This window comes from Heptranchias perlo, chromosome 7, assembly GCF_035084215.1.
Source record: "Heptranchias perlo isolate sHepPer1 chromosome 7, sHepPer1.hap1, whole genome shotgun sequence".
NCBI classification, from domain to species: Eukaryota; Metazoa; Chordata; class Chondrichthyes; order Hexanchiformes; family Hexanchidae; genus Heptranchias; species Heptranchias perlo.
This window is the reverse complement of record NC_090331.1, coordinates 90803768-90826774: the sequence shown is the minus strand read 5'-3', so window position 1 is coordinate 90826774 and position 23007 is coordinate 90803768. Positions and strand designations below refer to the sequence as shown.

The 23007-nt window shown below is 45.2% G+C and overlaps 1 protein-coding gene across 2 annotated transcripts in view; it reads right to left on the bottom strand.

The window, feature by feature from the left end:
- col6a2 (collagen, type VI, alpha 2) overlaps positions 1-23007 on the bottom strand; it is a 138236-nt gene that overhangs the window by 88081 nt on the left and 27148 nt on the right. For both annotated transcript variants that reach the window (XM_067988107.1, XM_067988105.1), the window contains exons 4-7: positions 5173-5193; positions 2703-2768; positions 926-979; positions 787-831 (exon numbers count right to left, since the gene is read on the bottom strand). In XM_067988107.1, coding sequence (XP_067844208.1) covers positions 787-831; positions 926-979; positions 2703-2768; positions 5173-5193 — 186 coding nt within the window. The remainder of the gene's footprint in view (positions 1-786; positions 832-925; positions 980-2702; positions 2769-5172; positions 5194-23007) is intronic.

The window sequence follows — 23007 nt, the reverse complement described above, 5'->3', positions numbered from 1 at the left end:
TAATCTGGAAATAAAAAGCTAGTATCAGTAAAAGTGACCATGAAGCTGTCGGATTGTAATAATCCAACTGGTTCACTAATGTCCTTTCGTGAAGGAAACCTGCCGTCCTTACCCGGTCTGGGCCTATATGTGACTCCAGTCCCACATCAATGTGGTTGACTCTTAATTGCCCGATGAAGTGGCCTCAGTTGTATCAAAACTGATCCACCACCTCCTCAGGGCAACTGGGGATGGGCAATAAATGCCAATCTTGCCAGTGACACCCACCACCCAAGAATGAAAAAGAATACATAAAAGGGTTGAAATCATGGTGTGTGATGTTAGCGAAACACATTAATGAATATGAAGCTATTTAAACCCATTAAAAAAAAACAGGCTGACACCTTCATGAAATTTCATACAGTTATCACTAACATCTCACAGTGTGATTTCAACCTCAAAGTTAGTCATTTATTTCATCTATTTATTGTCTAATGCGTATGATCTTCATCCACTTAAGACTGCCCTAATTGGTATCACCACTTCTTTCCCCTCCAGTCCAAAACCAGACAGGAGGAAGGATAGGGTTAGGGCAGAGGGTGCCTTGAGTTTTGATGTTTGTTTTTGCAGCTGAGGAAAATTCACGGACAGAAAAGCTTAATAACTAATGTCCCGGGACACGGAGGGATAAAAGGATTTAGCTCTCCTTGGCCCTGACTGGATTTTTCAGGTTGGGATACGAATTACTGGAATCTTGTGAGGTCCGCCAAGCCAGCAAAGGAGTCAATGAGCAGATGCGTCTCTTACCTTAGGACCAGGGAATCCTATGGGACCTTCGATACCAGGATCGCCCTATGCAAGAAGAAAAGGGAATTTCATTCACAAATGTGAAAAAAAGTTAAATCTGGTGTTTAAAAACAAAATCTCTTGATAAAGTGACACTTACATGCCGTCCAACTGGGCCTTCTTCACCAGGGTCACCAGTTCCTCCCTTTTCTCCCTATAAAGACAAAAATTATACATTATATTGTTTCTTGTGTTTCTACTTTAGAAAGAAAGGCTTGCATTTATATTGCAACTTATAATGCTTCTGAGACGTGTCCCAGAGTGCTTCACGCACAATGAATTACTTTGATGTTCAGCGATTGTTATTAGATAGGCAAAGAAGGCGGCCATCTTGCATTAGCAATGTCCCGCAATCAGCAATAACTAATGACCAGTTAATCTGCTGTTGGTTAAGGGATGAGTGTTGGCCAAGAGACCGGGAGAACTCCGCTGCTTTTCTTCTACTCAGTCGTTGAGCATATCTCAGTCGTTGAGTATATTCATAACTGAGATGGATAGATTTTTGGACTCTAAGGGAATCAAGGGATATGGGGTTCGGGCTGGAAAGGGGAGTTGAGGTCGAAGATCAGCCATGATCTTATTAAATGGCGGAGCAGGCTCGAGGGGCCGTATGGCCTACTCCTGCTTCGATTTCTTATGTTCTTATGAATAGTGCCTCGAGTTCCTTTTACATCCACCTCAGCGGGCAGACGGGACCTCGATTTAATGTCTCACCTGAGGGACGGCACCTCTGACAGCGCAGCACTCCTTCAGTACTGAAGTGCCATCTGAGAACATGTGCTGAACGAGTACTTGGGAGTCGGACTTGAGCCCACGACTTTCCGATTTAGGAGGTGAGTGCACCACCTACTGAACCAAGCTGTCAACTACATTTTTCGAAGCTTGCTTGCAACTTGGAAAATTTCAGCCAAGCATTCCCATTGGTAAACCAGATGTCAGTAGAATAGGCTCACACTAATTATCTGTTTCTCCCTCTCCTTTTCTGAAGCGCCGACTCTCGCTGCAGCATGGGTCCAAGGTACCACCCTCTGGGACCTTGTCCAACTGGCCATTTAATACGTGTGAGCTTAGACAGAGAGGGTCTGCAGACTATTGACCCATAAGGGCATCACAGCTACACTCAACCCTGTCCTCACCCAACAGCCGCACACAAGACAAAATGTAGTGCCCTCTTGCTGGCCCGGGTGAGATCAGTTAACCCAGCATGGAATGGGGTCCTTCCTGGTTCCAATGGCTCAGTAGTACAGATTAGGGAGGACCCAGCACTGGGGAAGCTTACTGATCCTTTCTAAAATGCTTAACCAGTCAACTATCAGGAGTTCTGATGAAGGCTCTCCACCCTAAGTAACAACCTGATCATTTCATTATCAGATGCTGGATAGGGTCCTTCCAACATTTGTCACTTTTCCTTCACCTCCCTTGTCCCTAGACGATCGTATCTAAACCAGGTACAGGTAGGCAAGCAGGGGGCAAGCGAGAGGGACCACATGCTTCCTCCCTTCCCCAGCCTCGTTGTTCCTGCTGATTATGCTCCTGCAGGGTTCACTCAACAGGAACTGGGAGTCCACGGACAGGAAATGCACTTGCCGCAGCGTATCGTCCCACCTCATGACCTTTCTCCTAGTGCAGGCATCTCTTCAAAACCAAGACTAGGAGGTGAGAGAAGACAATTGGACCCGATCGCCTTCTCCACAGATATCACCAATGTTGAGAAGCAGTCAACCCAGAAGAAATCGAGGCCCACCCTTCCTTGATGAACAAGGGAGTCAACGTACAAATGTCCAGTGAGATGAAGACACAAGCTCAAGTCTCTTAGTATGGACTCTTAAGGTTCCTGTGCTTCTGAATAAAATACAATAGTGTTCGATTCTACTCACCTTCCTCCCTTTGAATCCCTTTAAGCCAATGCCGCCTGTAAATTCCAGACACTTCATTTTATAGCACTGAAAGTCAGACAATACAATGGTTAATGAAGGAAATTTTTAATCACATATCAATTTTCAAATCTTATTTAATACTCATTACTCAATCGTAGCAGGTGAAGGGAATCTTAGGCATAACATTTTAGTCTAACGTCATCAGCTACAATCCCTCTCTCCTTCTATAAAAACACTATTGGGTCTCATGTGGCAACGACATTCCGATCCCCAGGCGCAAAGTCCAGGAAATAGGGGCGGGGTCTCCACCACTTCCGGGTTGCCCCGGGATTTCCCTGGAAGTGGGAGGGGGGCGGAGAGCGTCCGGCGCCCGAGGCATTCTAATGACGGGGTGGGGCCTTGCTGATCTCCCACCTCATTCGCCATTTTGACAGCGAGCTGGGATAGGGTCGCCAACCCTCCAGGATTGTCCTGGAGCCCCCAGGAATTGAAGATTAATCTCCAGGACACTGCAGCGAGCAAAATCCCGGGTGAAAAATCATTGGGGCGTTAAACAAAGTTGTCGGGTTTTTCATTTTCTTTGATCACTTTCGTTTATTGGTTAGAAAAATATTAGAGATGTGGGGACAAAAGGCCGTTTGACTAACAGTCAAGAATCATCCAATTGTGTAACAGCGAATCTGTTCCCTTTCCAATTGGCCATGTGAAGGGAGTGTGCCTGGAGGATGGACCAATGGCGGGAGTGTGGGGGCGGGGCGGTTGGAGGCAGAAGGACATGTGATGAAACCTCCAGGAATACGTCCAACTAGAGTTAGAAATCCTAAACTGGGCATCCAAAAATTATGGCATTGTGGCCTGCACTCAAAGACCTGGAGAGTGAATGATGGGGGGAGGGGGCCCTGGGGGCAGGCAAGAAGGATAGGGATTTTTAACCTCCCACTCTCACCCTAGGAGGTTGAAGTCTTATCAGTCTCTTCCTGCCTCTTCTGCTGGCACTAGGCACTTCTAGGGGAGAGCCCTGTGCTAGGAGTGGCCCCGGGCCTGGAGCAGGAAAACCTTGTGAATCTGGGCCTAGACTGGAATCGAGTATTTTATGTGGGAAGGGCAGGGCGATGTGCCCTTAGATATTTCCATACTTAGATCTCTGTGAGTGAGATTACAATCTAGTGACTATTGCTGGTTATTATGGGTAGGCTTATGCTGTGGGCCAATAGCCACGAAGAGCTGCATTGAGATTTGGGGGGGGGGGGGTTGTAAATTTAAATAAGCCACTCGTTGGGAAATAGATGGGATCGGATTGGCCGCCCACTTCACTTCCCACAATGGAAGGGGCGGGGTTAAAACAGGCAGCCAATCCGATCCGGTCTGTCTCCCGCCAGGCGGGTTCGGTTAAAGTGACCCGCCCTTGATTTCACGTCAAAGCCCGACAAACAGTGGAGTTAATCGTTCAACAGCAAAACCGTGGGTGAGTACGTCTGACATCAGGGACATGTGGAAAAATATTTTAAAAACAGCAGCAAAACATAGCGTCACAATGATCGCTTGCTAAGATTGACCATTTCCTTCATTCTGTTCTCTTTCTCACTCTCTTCTTTCTCCCTCTCCATGTCATTTTCTTCCCACCCCTCCAGGTTTCGGCAACATCACTCACCCATTCCGTTCTTGGGCTCACTTTGGCACAGCAGGAAGCTATTCGGCCCGCTGCACCTGCTAGCTCCACATCAGAGCCGTCCGAGCTAATCCCATTTCCCCGCTCTTTCCCCTTCCCTTTAAGATTTTTTTTCTGTCAGTATTTTTCCAATTCCCGTTGAAATTTCAGGATTGACTCATCTTCGATAGCCACTTCTTTGCGAGGAATATTTTATGTTGTAAAACCACAGGTGACAGAAGTAGCTTTTCTTGGAACTATGAAAGGGCCTACTTACCTTGCGGCAACCATTGTGGAGATGCAATTTTTTTGGTGGGGAGGTGGGGGGAAAATCTAGTGAACTGCCACCAGATAGCAATGTAAAACCAAGGATGATGGTGCGAGATGGCTGGCATAGTATGGCATCTCTGAATGGGCAATGGCCAATGAAAAATTGCCCGAAGAGGTGGACAATCTCCCTCTCTGGACCCCTGCCCGGTGCCACTCTGAATGCCCACCGGGTGCTGTGTGAAACCAGGACGTGCAGTCGTGAAAACCAATCCTAGGTTATTATTTTAAGTTTGTATCGTCAACGCAATTTTGTTGAAACGGAAAGAAAAATCAGGGAGTGGGAAGGGATGTACAACGGATGGCCCAATTTACACTCCCCGCCTTCGTAGTTGGAAATTCCGCCCAATAAACTGAGGTAATGTGGCTTTAAGAGGAACATTTCTCACCGAATTCCCATGAAGAATTCACTAGTGCTTACAGATTAGCCAAAAATATGGTTTAACTTGATTAAATGTCCAGTCATTAGTAAAGCAGAAATGTAGTCACACTCACCTCGTTGAAGGCCTCTGTTTTCTGTAAAAAATAAATCAGATGGAAACCCAGTCAGAGGAGCTTACAGTAAAACAGTATCACACACACACACAGATTGGGTTTGAACGTGGCAGCACTGACGCAAGGGGTTAATACAATCGTTACTAAACATTGTAGTTCTGGAGCTGAGACCCAGTAAAGTCCCAGCACCTCTCCCCCTACCCACACCCCCTAACAGAAAAGGTATGAGTGTTACACATGATACATCAAAACTTGAGGAATATTTTTAGGGCCTGTTGTTTCTATAGAAATGGGCCCTCTCCTGTGGCTGTATCATTTGCTTTTGGTCCAAGTGCTAGAAAAGCTAGAAATGTAGGCCGAGAGTTTTCAGATCAGCGTTGATGCTAGCCAATCAGGGAAAGATTTGATCCACTGCCTTATTACCATTCCAGATGGTAAGCATAGGCCTATGCTGCTCATTAATGTTAAGTTGCACCTGGGAATGCAGAAGCCTTTAAAAGGGATTTGCCTGTCCCCTCTCTTTCACCGCGTTGTGATCTTGAGGTCACGTTGGACTTTGTTGAACTAAAGTGTGGCTTCAAAATTGGTTAACAGTGTACCTTTTAAGTGAATGGACACCTACTGGTGTGGTCCTCAGTGAACCCCAGCGCTGAAGGGTTGATGATTCTAAAGTCATGCTGAGTGCAGTCAGCCAGAACACTCTTGGGAGTGCTGCATACAGTCTCAGATTGCCACGTCAAAAAAGGCTGGAGGACATGGAGTGTAGGGGACAGTAGGGACACCAACCCTCCAGGATTGTCCTGGAGTCTCTAGGAATTGAAGATTAATCTCCAGGACAACCCAGGAGAAAAATCCTAGGGGACGTTAAAAAACAAATCATTACCTTTCAATACTTTTGTTTAATCAGTTATAAAAATGTGGGAGTTGAGAAAGAACAGGCTGTTTGACCGATAGTCAAGAATCGTCCAATTGGGTAACGAAGAGTCTATTTGCTCTCCAATCGGCGTGAGAATGGACATGTTGGATGACCAATGGTGGGAGTGTGGGGGCGGGGCAGTTGGAGGGAGGCGGTCACGTGATGTAACCTCCAGGAATACGGCCAACCAGAGTTGGTAACCGTAGTGGAGAGAAGAGCAACAGGACTGAATCCAAGTGTATGGGAGATAAGGGAAGGTGAGAAGAACTCAATGGGGCTGATTGTCCGAGTGTGCGCTGAGTGTCAGTCACAATGCCTCGCTGCACATCTGGGCCGCTTGGACAGAGCGTCTTGGAGAGCACGCCCACCATTTCCTGATGAATAGTCCCAGTGGGTGAGGCCACCAGCCAGCAGTATGAGCTCCGAATATTGGGCCTACAAATACCTGGAGAAAAGATGCAGGGGAGAGAGGGAGATGGGAGGGAGGCCTTGTAGTTTATAAAATATTAAACAGCTTAGATAAGGTAACTCCTGAACACATTTCTTTAAAATAAGACAGGATAGCAGGAGCAGAGCAAATATAAACTGGGGAATTATCAATTCAGATCAGATGTCACATGGAGCTTCTTCACTCCAAGTATCATGTGACTGCCAGGACGGGAGAAGATGAACTATCATCACTGGGTCAAAATCCTGGAACTCCCTACCTAACAGCACCGTGGGAGAACCTTCACCACACGGACTGCAGCGGTTCAAGAAGGCGGCTCACCACCACCTCCTCAAGGGCAATTAGTGATGGGCAGTAAATGCCAGCCTTGCTAGCGATGCCCACATCCCAAGAGTGAATTAAAAAAAGATGGACCGTGGTCTTTCTTCATCGAGCAATTGCTATGTTGCTGAAGAGTGATAAACGTGCAAACAATCTGTGCTAAAGCCTAGCCGAGCACTGGCAACGTCTAATAAACCTGTTCTGCAAACCGCCAATCTCGATAAACCAGGCAGGAACTCTGCTGTTTCAGATCTCGAATATAATTACGGCCACTCTACTCTTTGCTTCTCCATACATACTAGGTGGTAAAGAAAAGTGGAGGGTGTTTGTTGGCAGAGAGAACATTCATTTGGCATGACTGATGCTGGCTTCCACTGCAATGCACCCGTTAGAACATAGCCCTTGTGGGATAAGCAGACCAGAACTGTAATGCAGTCTGTTTTTAATCAGAGTGACTTAGAAAGATCTAGAACGTAGGAATTGCTAGATGAGAAAAGGCCAAGGTCCATCCAGTTCATCTTCAACCATCCTGGTAATCGCACGTTACAACAATAATGGAGTTAATGACTAATCATAGCAATCAATCTCTATCAATTAGTCTACAACAGACCCAGATATGACACAAGGAAAACCCCAGTAGTGGGGTGGGGGAGAGGAGAGGAGAGGAAAGCAAGGAAAGACTATAGCTCCAAAGCCACCACATGTCATGTCTCAAATCACCCATATATCCCAAACGTTATTTTCTGAAAGAAATCTATCTAATTTGCATTCGAATTAATCAATACTAACTGCTTCCAGTATCTCCCCAGGGAGCCTGTTCAAGCTCTGAAGCACCTCTGTGCTGCATTAATCATAAACATAGGAAGTACGGTCTCCAGTCACAAAGAGACATGTGTTATATTGAAGGTGAGAGATATGAAGAGACGTGTATTATAGGAGATCGGAGGGGGATAAAGGAGGGCCCGAGAGCAGGAGAGCTGAGCTGAGGGAGATCGGAGGGGGATAAAGGAGGGCCCAAGAGCGGGAGAGCTGAGCTAAGGGAGATCGGAGGGGGATAAAGGAGGGTCCGAGAGCGGGAGAGCTGAGGGATATCGGAGGGGGATAAAGGAGGGTCCGAGAGCGGGAGAGCTGAGCTAAGGGAGATCGGAGGGGGATAAAGGAGGGTCCGAGAGCGGGAGAGCTGAGCTAAGGGAGATCGGAGGGGGATAATTGGGACCAGCGGTGGATTTCCAGAGGTGACGTCACCAGTGAAAAAGTGACGCGGCGTAGGGGAGGCAGCTGATTGGTAAGTAGGTTCAGGTGAATATTTCTACCATTCTACAGTGCAGTAACTAAAGTAAAAAGAAAGAGAAGGTCTGCAGGTCTTATAGCAAGTAGTGTTTTTTCGTGAATTAAGGTCCCTGGTGTAGTTCACATTCTCCAAAGTAAGAGTAATTTGAAGGAGTAAACTCCTTAAGTAAGTATCTAATGAGGTAAATCTAAGGCAAGTCATGGCAGCAGAGCTCGCACCTGTGATATGCTCCTCCTGCACTATGTGGGAAGTCATGGACACTACCAGTGTCCCTGGTGACCATGTGTGCAGGAAGTGTGTCCAGCTGCAGCTACTGGCTTACCGCATTTTGGAGCTGGAGCTGCGAGTGGATTCACTGTGGAGCATCCGCGATGCTGAGACTATTGTGGATAGCACGTTCAGTGAGGTGGTCACACCGCAGGTAAACGTTACGCAGGCAGAAAGGAAATGGGTGACTGCCAGACAGAGTAAAAGGACGAGGCAGGTAGAGCAGGGGTCCCCTGGGGCCATCTCCCTCTCAAACAGATATACCGCTTTGGATACTGTTGGGGGAGATGGCTTATCAGGGGAAAGCAGCAAGAGCCAAGTTTGTGGCACCACGGGTGGCTCTGCTGCACAGGAGGGGAGGAAGAAGAGTGGCAGGCCGATAGTGATAGGGGATTCAATTGTAAGGGGAACAGATAGGTGTTTCTGCGGCCGCAAACGTGACTCCAAGATGGTATGTTGCCTCCCTGGTGCGAGGGTCAAGGATGCCATGGAGCGGCTGCAGGGCATTCTGGAGGAGGAGGGTGAACAGCCAGTAGTCGTGGTCCATATCGGTACCAACGACATAGGTAAAAAAAAGGGATGAAGTCCTGCAAGATGAATTTAAGGAGTTAGGAGATAAATTAAAAAGAAGGACCTCAAAGGTAGTGATCTCAGGATTACTACCAGTGCTACGTGCTGGTGAGTATAGGAACAGGAGAATAGACCAGATGAGTGCGTGGCTGCAGGAATGGTGTAGGGGGGAGGGATTTAGATTCCTGGGACATTGGGACTGGTTCTGGGGAAGGTGGGGCCTGTACAAGCGTGACGGGTTACATCCGAGCAGGACCGGGACCGATGTCCTCGCGGGGGTGTTTGCTAGTGCTGTTGGGGAATGGCATGGGAATGGGAACCTGAGCAGGGAGACAGAGGAGGAAGAAACAAGGATAGAAACAAAAGACAGAAAGGGAAGAAGTAATAGTGGAAGGCAGAGAAAACAACGGCGAATAGGGCCATCGTGCAAAATAAAACTAAGATGACTAGCAATCTTAAAAAGACAAGTCTAAAGGCATTGTGTCTTAATGCGCGGAGCATTCGCAATAAGGTAGATGAATTAACAGCGCAGATAGATAGTAACGGTTATGATATCGTTGCAATTACGGAGAAATGGCTGCAGAGTGACCAAGGATGATAACTGAACATCCAGGGGTATTCAATATTTAGGAAGGACAGGCAAAAAGGGAAAGGAGGTGGGGTAGCATTGTTAGTAACGGAGGAAATCAATGCAATAGTGAGGAAGGATATTGGCTCGGAAAATCATGATGTGGAATCTGTATGGGTGGAGCTAAGAAACACCAAGGGGCAGAAAACGTTGGTGGGGGTTGTCTATAGGCCCCCAAACCACCTTGTATGTAGTGGAGATGTAGGAGAGGGCATTAAACAGGAAATTAGAGATGCATGCAAGAAGGGTACAACTATAATCAAGGGTGACTTTAATCTACATATAGATTGGTCAAACCGAATTAGCAATAATACTGTGGGGCAGGAATTCCTGGAATGTGTTCGTGATGGTTTTCTAGACCAATACGTTGAGGAACCAACCAGAGAACAGGTGATCCTAGACTGGGTATTGTGCAATGAGAAAGGATTAATTAACAATCTTGTTGTGCGGGGTCCCTTAGGGAACAGCGACCATAACATGATAGAATTCCTCATTAAGATGGAGAGTGAAACAGTTGAATCCGAAACTAGGGTCCTGAATCTAAATAAAGGAATTTACGAAAGTATGAGGTGCGAGTTGGCTATGATAGATTGGGGAACTTTACTAAAAGGGATGATGGTGGATAGGCAATGGCTAATATTTAAAGAACGCATGCAGGAATTACAACAATTATTCATTCCTGTCTGGCGCAAAAATAAAACAGGAAAGGTGGCTCAACCGTGGCTTACAAAAGAAATTAGGGATAGTGTTAGATCCAAAGAGGAGACATATAAAATTGCCAGAAAAAGCGGCAAGCCTGAGGATTGGGAACAGTTCAGAATTCAGTAAAGGAGGACAAAGAGATTGATTAAGAGGGGGAAAATAGAGTATAAAAACTGACTGTAAAAGCTTCTATAAATATGTCAAGAGAAAAAAATTAGTGAAGACAAATGTAGGTCCCTTACAGTCAGAAATGGGGGAAATTATAATGGGGAACAAAGAAATGGCAGAACAATTAAACACATACTTTGGTTCTGTCTTCACAAAGGAGGACACAAATAACCTCCCAGAAATGTTAGGGAACCAAGGGTCTAGTGAGAGGGAGGAACTGAAGGAAACTAGTATTAGTAAAAAAATAGTGCTAGGGAAATTAATGGAGCTAAAGGCTGACAAATCCCCAGGGCCTGATAATCCACATCCCAGAGTACTAAAGAAAGTGGCCCTGGAAATAGTGGATGCATTGGTGATCATCTTCCAAAATTCTATAGACTCTGGAACAGTTCCTACAGATTGGAGGGTGGCAAATGTAACCCCACTATTTAAAAAAGGAGGGAGAGAAAAAACAGGGAATTACAGACCAGTTAGCCTAACATCAGTAGTGGGGAAAATGCTAGAGTCTATTATAAAAGATGTGATAACAGAACACTTGGAGGGCATTAACGGGATTGGATAAAGTCAGCATGGGTTTATGAAAGGGAAATCATGCTTAACAAATCTAATGGGGTTTTTTGAGGATGTAACTAGTGGAATAGATAGGGGAGAACCAGTGGATGTGGTGTACTTGGATTTTCAGAAGGCTTTTGATAAGGTTCCACACAAGAGGTTAGTGTGCAAAATTAAAGCACATGGGATTGGGGAGAATATACTGGCATGGATTGAGAATTGGTTGACAGACAGGAACAGAGAGTAGGAATAAACGGGTCTTTCTCCGGATGGCAGGCAGTGACTAGTGGGGTACCACAGGGATCAGTGCTTGGGCCCCAGCTATTCACAATATATATCAATGATTTGGATGAGGGAACTGAATGTAACATTTCCAAGTTTGCAGATGATACAAAGATGGGTGGAATGTGAGCTTTGAGGAGGATGCAAAGAGACTTCAATGTGATTTAGACAAGTTGGTGAGTGGGCAGATGCAGTATAACTTGGATAAATGCGAGGTTATCCACTTTGGTTGTAAAAACAGAAAGGCAGATTATTATCTGAATGGTGACAGATTGGGAAAAGGGGAGGTGCAACGAGACCTGGGTGTCCTTGTACACCAGTCTCTGAAAGTGAGCATTCAGGTGCAGCAAGCAGTTAGGAAGGCGAATGCTATGTTGGCCTTCATTGCAAGAGGATTTGAGTACAGGAACAGGGATGTCTTACTGCAGTCATACAGGGTCTTGGTGAGACCACATCTGGAGTATTGTGTGCAGTTGTGGTCTCTTTATCTGGGGAAGGTTGTCCTTGCCATGGAGGGAGTGCAATGAAAGTTTACCAGACTGATTCCTGGGATGGCAGGACTGACGTATGAGGAGAGATTGGGTCGACTAGGCTTATATTCACTAGAGTTTAGAAGAATGAGAGGTGATCTCATCGAAACATATAAAATTCTAACAGGACTAGACAGACTAGATGCAGGGAGGATGTTCCCGATGGCTGGGGAGTGTGGAACCAGGGGTCACAGTCTCAGGATACGGGGTATGCCATTTAGAACAGAGATGAGGAGAAATTTCTTCACTCAGGGTGGTGAACCTGTGGAATTCTCTACCACAGAAGGCAGTGGAGGCCAAGTCATTAGATGTATTCAAGAAGGAGATAGATATATTTCTTAATGCTAAAGGGATCAAGGGATATGGGGAAAAAGCAGGAACAGGGTACTGAGTTAGACGAACAGCTATGATCATTTTGAATGGCGGAGCAGGCCCGAAGGGCCGAATGGCCTCATCTTGCTCCTATTTTCTATGTTTCTATGTTTCTATATTGAATGTGAGGGATATGCAGAGACGTGTATTATATTGAATTTGAGGGATATGCAGAAACGTGTGTTATATTGAATGTGAGAGATATGAAGAGACGTGTGTTATCTGTCCATCCGTCACGCTGTAGAACTATCCATCCTTAAATCCGTAGAACCGTCCATCCAAGAATCAGTAGAACCGCCCGCCCTGGACCGCGTAGAACCGCCCGCCCTGGACCGCGTAGAACCGCCCGCCCTGGACCGCGTAGAACCGCCCGCCCTGGACCGCGTAGAACCGCCCGCCCTGGACCGCGTAGAACCGCCCGCCCTGGACCGCGTAGAACCGCCCGCCCTGGACCGCGTAGAACCGCCCGCCCTGGACCGCGTAGAACCGCCCGCCCTGGACCGCGTAGAACCGCCCGCCCTGGACCGCGTAGAACCGCCCGCCCTGGACCGCGTAGAACCGCCCGCCCTGGACCGCGTAGAACCGCCCGCCCTGGACCGCGTAGAACCGCCCGCCCTGGACCGCGTAGAACCGCCCGCCCTGGACCGCGTAGAACCGCCCGCCCTGGACCGCGTAGAACCGCCCGCCCTGGACCGCGTAGAACCGCCCGCCCTGGACCGCGTAGAACCGCCCGCCCTTGACCGCGTAGAACCGCCCGCCCTTGACCGCGTAGAACTGCCCGTCATTAACCGTGTAGAACTGTCCATCCTTAACTGTGTAGAACTGCCCATCATTAACTGTGTAGAACTGTCCATCCTTAACTGTGTAGAACTGCCCATCATTAACTGTGTAGAACTGTCCATCATTAACCGTGTAGAACTGCCCATCATTAACCGTGTAGAACTGCCCATCATTAACTGTGTAGAACTGTCCATCCTTAACTGTGTAGAACTGTCCATCCTTAACTGTGTAGAACTGTCCATCCTTAACTGTGTAGAACTGCCCATCATTAACCGTGTAGAACTGTCCATCCTTAACTGTGTAGAACTGCCCATCATTAACTGTGTAGAACTGCCCATCATTAACTGTGTAGAACTGTCCATCCTTAACTGTGTAGAACTGTCCATCCTTAACTGTGTAGAACTGTCCATCCTTAACTGTGTAGAACTGCCCATCATTAACCGTGTAGAACTGTCCATCCTTAACTGTGTAGAACTGCCCATCATTAACTGTGTAGAACTGTCCATCCTTAACTGTGTAGAACTGTCCATCCTTAACCGTGTAGAACTGTCCATCCTTAACTGTGTAGAACTGCCCATCATTAACCGTGTAGAACTGTCCATCCTTAACTGTGTAGAACTGCCCATCATTAACTGTGTAGAACTGTCCATCCTTAACTGTGTAGAACTGCCCATCATTAACTGTGTAGAACTGTCCATCCTTAACTGTGTAGAACTGCCCATCATTAACTGTGTAGAACTGTCCATCCTTAACTGTGTAGAACTGTCCATCATTAACTGTGTAGAACTGTCCATCATTAACTGTGTAGAACTGCCCATCATTAACCGTGTAGAACTGCCCATCATTAACCGTGTAGAACTGTCCATCCTTAACTGTGTAGAACTGTCCATCCTTAACTGTGTAGAACTGTCCATCCTTAACTGTGTAGAACTGCCCATCATTAACTGTGTAGAACTGCCCATCATTAACCGTGTAGAACTGCCCATCATTAACCGTGGAGAACTGTCCATCCTTAACTGTGTAGAACTGTCCATCCTTAACTGTGTAGAACTGCCCATCATTAACCGTGTAGAACTGCCCATCATTAACCGTGTAGAACTGCCCATCATTAACCGTGTAGAACTGCCCATCATTAACCGTGTAGAACTGTCCATCATTAACCGTGTAGAACTGTCCATCATTAACTGTGTAGAACTGTCCATCCTTAACTGTGTAGAACTGTCCATCCTTAACTGTGTAGAACTGCCCATCATTAACCGTGTAGAACTGCCCATCATTAACCGTGTAGAACTGCCCATCATTAACCGTGTAGAACTGTCCATCCTTAACTGTGTAGAACTGTCCATCATTAACTGTGTAGAACTGTCCATCATTAACTGTGTAGAACTGCCCATCATTAACTGTGTAGAACTGTCCATCATTAACTGTGTAGAACTGTCCATCATTAACTGTGTAGAACTGTCCATCATTAACTGTGTAGAACTGTCCATCATTAACTGTGTAGAACTGTCCATCATTAACTGTGTAGAACTGCCCATCATTAACTGTGTAGAACTGTCCATCATTAACTGTGTAGAACTGTCCATCATTAACTGTGTAGAACTGTCCATCATTAACTGTGTAGAACTGTCCATCATTAACTGTGTAGAACTGTCCATCATTAACTGTGTAGAACTGTCCATCATTAACTGTGTAGAACTGCCCATCATTAACTGTGTAGAACTGTCCATCATTAACTGTGTAGAACTGTCCATCATTAACTGTGTAGAACTGTCCATCATTAACTGTGTAGAACTGTCCATCCTTAACTGTGTAGAACTGTCCATCATTAACTGTGTAGAACTGTCCATCATTAACCGCGTAGAACTGTCCATCATTAACCGTGTAGAACTGTTACTCTTTAGCCTGTAGATTACCAATCCTTAATCCTGTAGAACTGTCATTCTTTAACCCCATAGAACTGTCCATCCTTATCTCTGTGGAATTGTCAATCCTTAAACATGTAAAATTGTCAATCCTTAAACCTGTAGAACTCTCCACCCATAACCCTGTAGAACTATCACTCCTTACATAAGAACATAAGAACTAGGAGCAGGGGTAGGCCATTCGGCCCCTCGAGCCTTCTCCTCCATTCAATAAACTCACGGCTGATCTTCTACCTTAACTCCACTTTCCCGCCGTATCACCATATCCTTTGATTCACTTAGTGTCCAAATATCCATCAATCTACGTCTTGAATATACTCAATGACTGAGCATCCACAACCCTTTGGGGTAGAGAATTCCAAAGATTCACTAACCCTCTGAGTGAAGAATTTTTTCCTCATCTCAGTCCTAAATGGCCGATTCCTTATCTTGAGACTATGACCTCTGGTTCTAGACTCTCCAGCCAGGGGAAACAGCCTCTCAGCAACTAACCTGTCAGGCCCTCTAAGAATTTTATACATTTCAATGAGATCACCTCTCATTCTTCTAAACTCCAGAGAGCATAGGCCCAATTCTAATCAATCTCTCCTCAATGGACAACCCTCTCATCCCAGGAATCAATCTAGTGAACTTTCGTTGCAACCCCTCCAAGGCAAGTATATCCTTCCTTAGATAAGGAGACCAAAACTGTACACAGTACTCCAGGTGTGGTCTCACCAGAGCCCTATATAATTGCAGCAAGACCTCCTTCGATTTTCAGAAGGCCTTTGATAAGGTCCCACACAAGAGGTTAGTGTGTAAAATTAAAGCACATGGGATTGGGGGTAATATACTGGCATGGATAATTGGTTAACAGACAGGAAACAGAGTGTAGGAATAATTTTTTGGGGCAGCAGGCAGTGACTAGTGAGGTACCGCAGGGATCGGTGCTTAGGCCCCAGCTAGTCACAATATGTATCAATAATTTGGATGAAGGATCCAAATGTAATATTTCCAAGTTACTGATGACACAAAACTAGGTGGGATTGTGAGTTGTGAGGAGGATGCAAAGAGGCTTCAAGGCGATTTAGACAAGTTGAGTGAGTGGGCAAATACATGGCAGATGCAGTACAATGCGGATAAATGTGAAGCTATCCACTTTGGAAGGAAAAACAGAAAGGCAGAGTATTATTTAAATGGTGACAGATTGGGAAATGTTGATCTGCAAAGGGACCTAGGTGTCCTTGTACACCAGTCACTGAAAGCAAACATGCAGGTGCAGCAAGGCAAATGGTATGTTGGCCTTCATTGCAAGAGGATTTAAGTGCAGAAGCAAGGATGTCTTACTGCAGTTATACAGGGCCTTGGTGAGACCACACCTGGAGTATTGTGTGCAGTTTTGGTCTCCTTACCTAAGAAAGGACATACTTGCCATAGAGGGAGTGCAGCGAAGGTTCACCAGACTGATTCCTGGGATGGCAGGACTGTCGTATGAGGAGAGATTGGGTCGACTCGGCCTGTATTCACTCGAGTTTAGAAGAATGAGAGGGGATCTCATTGAAACATATAAAATTCTGACAGGGCTGGACAGACTGGATGCAGGGAGGATGTTTCCCCTGGCTGGGGGGTCCAGAATGAGGGGTCACAGTCTCAGGATACGGGGTAGGACATTTAGGACTGAGATGAGGAGAAATTTCTTCACTCAGAGGGTGGTGAACCTGTGGAATTCTCTACCACAGAAGGCTGTGGAGGCCAAGTCACTGAATATATTTAAGAAGGAGCTGGATAGATTTCTAGATGCAGGAGGCATCAAGGGGTATGGGGAGAGAGCGGGAATATGGTATTGAGATAGAGGATCAGCCATGAACATATTGAATAGCAGAGCAGGGTCAAAGGGCCGAATGGCCTACTCCTGCTCCTATTTTCTATGTTTCTTACTCTTACACTCCAACCCCCTTGCAATAAAGGCTAACATACCATTTGCTTTCCTAATTGCTTGCTGTACCTGCACCTTACCTTTTGGGATTCATGTACAAGGTCACTCAAATCCATCTGACTACCAGCATTTCTCAGTCTCTCACTTTTTAATAAATATTCTGCTTTTCTATTCTTCCTACCAAACTGGATAATTTCACTTTTCCCCACATTATACTGCATCTGCCACCTTCTCGCCCACTCACTTAACCGGTCTATATCCTTAACACTGTACAACTGTCCATCCTTAACACTGTACAACTGTCCATCCTTAACACTGTACAACTGTCCATCCTTAACACTGTACAACTGTCCATCCTTAACACTGTACAACTGTCCATCCTTAACACTGTACAACTGTCCATCCTTAACACTGTACAACTGTCCATCCTTAACACTGTACAACTGTCCATCCTTAACACTGTACAACTGTCCATCCTTAACACTGTAGGATTATTATTCCCTTATCCTGTAGAACTGTTCATCCTTAATCCTGTAGATCTGTCAACATTTAACTCCGTAGAACTGTCCATCTGTAATCCCATAGAACTGTCAATCCTTCACCCTGTAGATTGGTCCACCCATCTCCCTGCAGAACAGTCAAACCGTAACCCTCTAAAACTGTCAATTCTTGATCCTGTAGAATTGTCCATCCTTAACCTGTGGAAATGTCCATCATTAACTTTGTAGAACTGTCAATCATTAACCCAGTAATACTGTCCATTCTTAACCCTGCAGAAATATCTCTCTTTCACTCTGTAGAACTCTTCATCCATAACTCTGTAGAACTGTCAATCTTTAATTCTGTAGAACTCTCAATCCTTAACTCTGTAGAATTTTCAGTCCTAAACTCTGTAGAATTGTCAATCCTTACCTCAGTAGAACTTTCAATCCTTCACCCTGAAGAACTGTCCATTCTCAGCCTGTAGAATCGTCAAACCTGAAGGACTATCAATCCTTAAACATCAAGAATTGTCAATTCTTCGCCCTGTGGAACTGTCCATCCTTAACCCTTTAGAACTATCCATCCTTAACCTATGGAAATATCCATCCATAATCCTGTAGAATTGTCAATCCTTAACTCTATAGAACTCTCAATCCTTAACTCTGTGGACCTGTCAAAATTGATAACTTTGTAAAACTGATAATCCTGAACCCTGTGGAACTCAATCCTTAACTTAACAGAACTTTCAAACCTTCACCCTATAGCACCGTTAATGCTTAACCCCATAAAACTGTCAATCCTAAACCCTGTAGAACTGTCATTCCTTCAACCTGTAGAACTGTCATTCCTTTACTCTGTAGAACTATCCATCCTTAACCTGTGGAAATGTCCATCCATAACCATGTAGAACTGTAAAACCTTTACTCTGTAAAATTGTCAATCCTTGGCTCTGTAGAATTATCAATCCTTCATCCTGTCAAACTGCCAACCTTTAACCCTGTCGAACTGTGCATCCTTAATCCTGTAGAATTGTCAATCATTAACCCCATGGAAATGTCCATCCCTATCCCAATAGAATTGTAAATCCTTAACTCTGTAAAATTGTCCACCCCTAACTCAGTAACCCTGTTGAACTGTCCATTTTTAATCCTATAGAATTGTCAATCCTTAACCCTGTAGAACTGTCCATCCTTAACTTGTGGAAAAGTTCATCTTTAACCCTGTAGAACTGTCAATCCATCACTCTGTAGAATTGTCAATCCTTCACTCTGTAGACCTGTCAATCTTTAACCCTGTCAAACTGTCTATCCTTAATCCTGTAGAACTGTCAATCATTAACCCCATGGAAATGTCCATTCGTATCCCAGTAGAATTGTAAATCCTTAACTCTGTAGAATTGTCCACCCCTCACCCTGCATAACTGACAATCCTTAACCCTGTAGAATTATCAATCCTTAAACCTGTAAAACTGTCAACCCTAAACCTGTGGATCATTCTATCCTTAACCCTGCTGAACTTTCCATCCTAAAACCTGTAGAATTGTCCATCCTTAATCCTGTAGAACTGTCCATCCTTAACCCTGTAGAACTATCAATATTTAACCCTGTAGTTCTGTTCCTCTTTACTGTCACTCTGTAAATCCATAGATTTGTCAATCCTTAATCATTTAGAACTGTCAATCTTTAACCCTGTAGATTGGTCAACCTTTAACCCTGTAGAACTTTCAATCCTTATCCTGTGGCAATGTCTATCCTTAACGATGTAGAACTGTCAATTGTTAACTTGGTAGTACTGCCAATTCTTCACCCTGTAGAACTGTCAATCGTTAATCCAGGAGAATTGTCAATCCATAACTCTGTAGAACTTTCAATCCTTAACTCAGTAGAACTGCCAATCATTCACCCTGTAGAATTGGCAATCCATAACTCTGTAGAACATTCAATCCTGAAATCTATAGAACTCTAAATCCTTAACTCTGTAGTACTGCCAATCGATAACTTTGTAGAACTGATAATCTTTAATCCTGTAGAACTCTCAATAGTTAAATCTGTAGAACTGTCACTCCTTAGCCATGTAGAGCTGTCCAACCTCAACCTGGTAGAATTGCAAATCCTTAACTCTAAAGAACTGTCCATCATTAACCTGTGGAAATGTCCATCCCTATCCGTGTGGAATTGTCAATCCATAACTCAGTAGAACTGTCAATCTTTCACGCTGTGGAATTGTCAATCCATAACTCTGTAGAACATTCAATCAATAACTGTACAACTGATAATCTTTAACCCCGTAGAGCTCTGAATCCTTAAATCTGTAGAACTGTCCATCCTGAGCCTTGTGTCACTGTCCATCCTGAGCCTTGTGTCACTGTCCATCCTGAGCCTTGTGTCACTGTCCATCCTGAGCCTTGTGTCACTGTCCATCCTGAGCCTTGTGTCACTGTCCATCCTGAGCCTTGTGTCACTGTCCATCCTGAGCCTTGTGTCACTGTCCATCCTGAGCCTTGTGTCACTGTCCATCCTGAGCCTTGTGTCACTGTCCATCCTGAGCCTTGTGTCACTGTCCATCCTGAGCCTTGTGTCACTGTCCATCCTGAGCCTTGTGTCACTGTCCATCCTGAGCCTTGTGTCACTGTCCATCCTGAGCCTTGTGTCACTGTCCATCCTGAGCCTTGTGTCACTGTCCATCCTGAGCCTTGTGTCACTGTCCATCCTGAGCCTTGTGTCACTGTCCATCCTGAGCCTTGTGTCACTGTCCATCCTGAGCCTTGTGTCACTGTCCATCCTGAGCCTTGTGTCACTGTCCATCCTGAGCCTTGTGTCACTGTCCATCCTGAGCCTTGTGTCACTGTCCATCCTGAGCCTTGTGTCACTGTCCATCCTGAGCCTTGTGTCACTGTCCATCCTGAGCCTTGTGTCACTGTCCATCCTGAGCCTTGTGTCACTGTCCATCCTGAGCCTTGTGTCACTGTCCATCCTGAGCCTTGTGTCACTGTCCATCCTGAGCCTTGTGTCACTGTCCATCCTGAGCCTTGTGTCACTGTCCATCCTGAGCCTTGTGTCACTGTCCATCCTGAGCCTTGTGTCACTGTCCATCCTGAGCCTTGTGTCACTGTCCATCCTGAGCCTTGTGTCACTGTCCATCCTGAGCCTTGTGTCACTGTCCATCCTGAGCCTTGTGTCACTGTCCATCCTGAGCCTTGTGTCACTGTCCATCCTGAGCCTTGTGTCACTGTCCATCCTGAGCCTTGTGTCACTGTCCATCCTGAGCCTTGTGTCACTGTCCATCCTGAGCCTTGTGTCACTGTCCATCCTGAGCCTTGTGTCACTGTCCATCCTGAGCCTTGTGTCACTGTCCATCCTGAGCCTTGTGTCACTGTCCATCCTGAGCCTTGTGTCACTGTCCATCCTGAGCCTTGTGTCACTGTCCATCCTGAGCCTTGTGTCACTGTCCATCCTGAGCCTTGTGTCACTGTCCATCCTGAGCCTTGTGTCACTGTCCATCCTGAGCCTTGTGTCACTGTCCATCCTGAGCCTTGTGTCACTGTCCATCCTGAGCCTTGTGTCACTGTCCATCCTGAGCCTTGTGTCACTGTCCATCCTGAGCCTTGTGTCACTGTCCATCCTGAGCCTTGTGTCACTGTCCATCCTGAGCCTTGTGTCACTGTCCATCCTGAGCCTTGTGTCACTGTCCATCCTGAGCCTTGTGTCACTGTCCATCCTGAGCCTTGTGTCACTGTCCATCCTGAGCCTTGTGTCACTGTCCATCCTGAGCCTTGTGTCACTGTCCATCCTGAGCCTTGTGTCACTGTCCATCCTGAGCCTTGTGTCACTGTCCATCCTGAGCCTTGTGTCACTGTCCATCCTGAGCCTTGTGTCACTGTCCATCCTGAGCCTTGTGTCACTGTCCATCCTGAGCCTTGTGTCACTGTCCATCCTGAGCCTTGTGTCACTGTCCATTCTTAATCCAATAGAACTGTCCACCTTTAACCCTGTAGAATTGTCCATTCTTAACGGTGCAGAACTTTAACTCTTTAAACATGTAGAACTGCGCATCCTGTGGAACTGTCACTCCTTAACCTGCAGATTGGTCAATCCTTAACCCTTTAGAACTATCCATCCTTAATCCTGTATAAACGTCAATTCTTAATCCAAAAATCCTGTAGAGTTATCAATCCTTCACCATATAGAATTGTCAATCCTTAACCCTGTAGAACTGTCAATCCTTAAACCTGTAGAACTGTCAAACCTTAAACCTATAGAACTGTCAATCCTTAAACCTGTAGAACTGTCAATCCTTAAACCTGTAGAATTGTCAATCCTTAAACCTGTAGAATTGTCAATCATTAAACCTGTAGAATTGTCAATCCTTAAACCTGTAGAATTGTCAATCCTTAAACCTGTAGAATTGTCAATCCTTAACCCTGTAGAACTGTCAATCCTTAACCCTGTAGAATTGTCAATCCTTAACCCTGTAGAATTGTCAATCCTTAAACCTGTAGAACTGTCAATCCTTAAACCTGTAGAACTGTCAATCCTGAACCCTGTAGAATTGTCAATCCTTAAACCTGTAGAACTGTCAATCCTTAACCCTGTAGAACTGTCAATCCTTAAACCTGTAGAATTGTCAATCCTTAACTCTATATAACTGTCAATCCTTAAACCCGTAGAACTGTCAATCGTTAACCTTGCAGAACTGTCAAACCTTAAACCTGTAGAACTGTCAAACCTTAAACCTGTAGAATTGTCAATCCTTAACCCTGTAGAATTGTCAATCCTTAAACCTGTAGAATTGTCAATCCTTAAACCTGTAGAATTGTCAATCCTTAAACCTGTAGAATTGTCAATCCTTAAACCTGTAGAACTGTCAAACCTTAAACCTGTAGAATTGTCAATCCTTAACCCTGTAGAATTGTCAATCCTTAAACCTGTAGAATTGTCAATCCTTAAACCTGTAGAATTGTCAATCCTTAACCCTGTAGAATTGTCAATCCTTAACCCTGTAGAACTGTCAATCCTTAAACCTGTAGAACTGTCAATCCTGAACCCTGTAGAATTGTCAATCCTTAAACCTGTAGAACTGTCAATCCTTAACCCTGTAGAACTGTCAATCCTTAAACCTGTAGAATTGTCAATCCTTAACTCTATATAACTGTCAATCCTTAAACCCGTAGAACTGTCAATCGTTAACCTTGCAGAACTGTCAAACCTTAAACCTGTAGAACTGTCAAACCTTAAACCTGTAGAACTGTCAAACCTTAACCCTGTAGAATTGTCAATCCTTAAACCTGTAGAATTGTCAATCCTTAAACCTGTAGAATTGTCAATCCTTAACCCTGTAGAACTGTCAATCCTTAAACCTGTGGAAATGTCCATCCATAACCATGTAGAACTGTAAAACCTTTACTCTGTAAAATTGTCAATCCTTGGCTCTGTAGAATTATCAATCCTTCATCCTGTCAAACTGCCAACCTTTAACCCTGTCGAACTGTGCATCCTTAATCCTTTAGAATTGTCAATCATTAACCCCATGGAAATGTCCATCCCTATCCCAATAGAATTGTAAATCCTTAACTCTGTAAAATTGTCCACCCCTAACTCAGTAACCCTGTTGAACTGTCCATTTTTAATCCTATAGAACTGTCCATCCTTAACTTGTGGAAAAGTTCATCTTTAACCCTGTAGAACT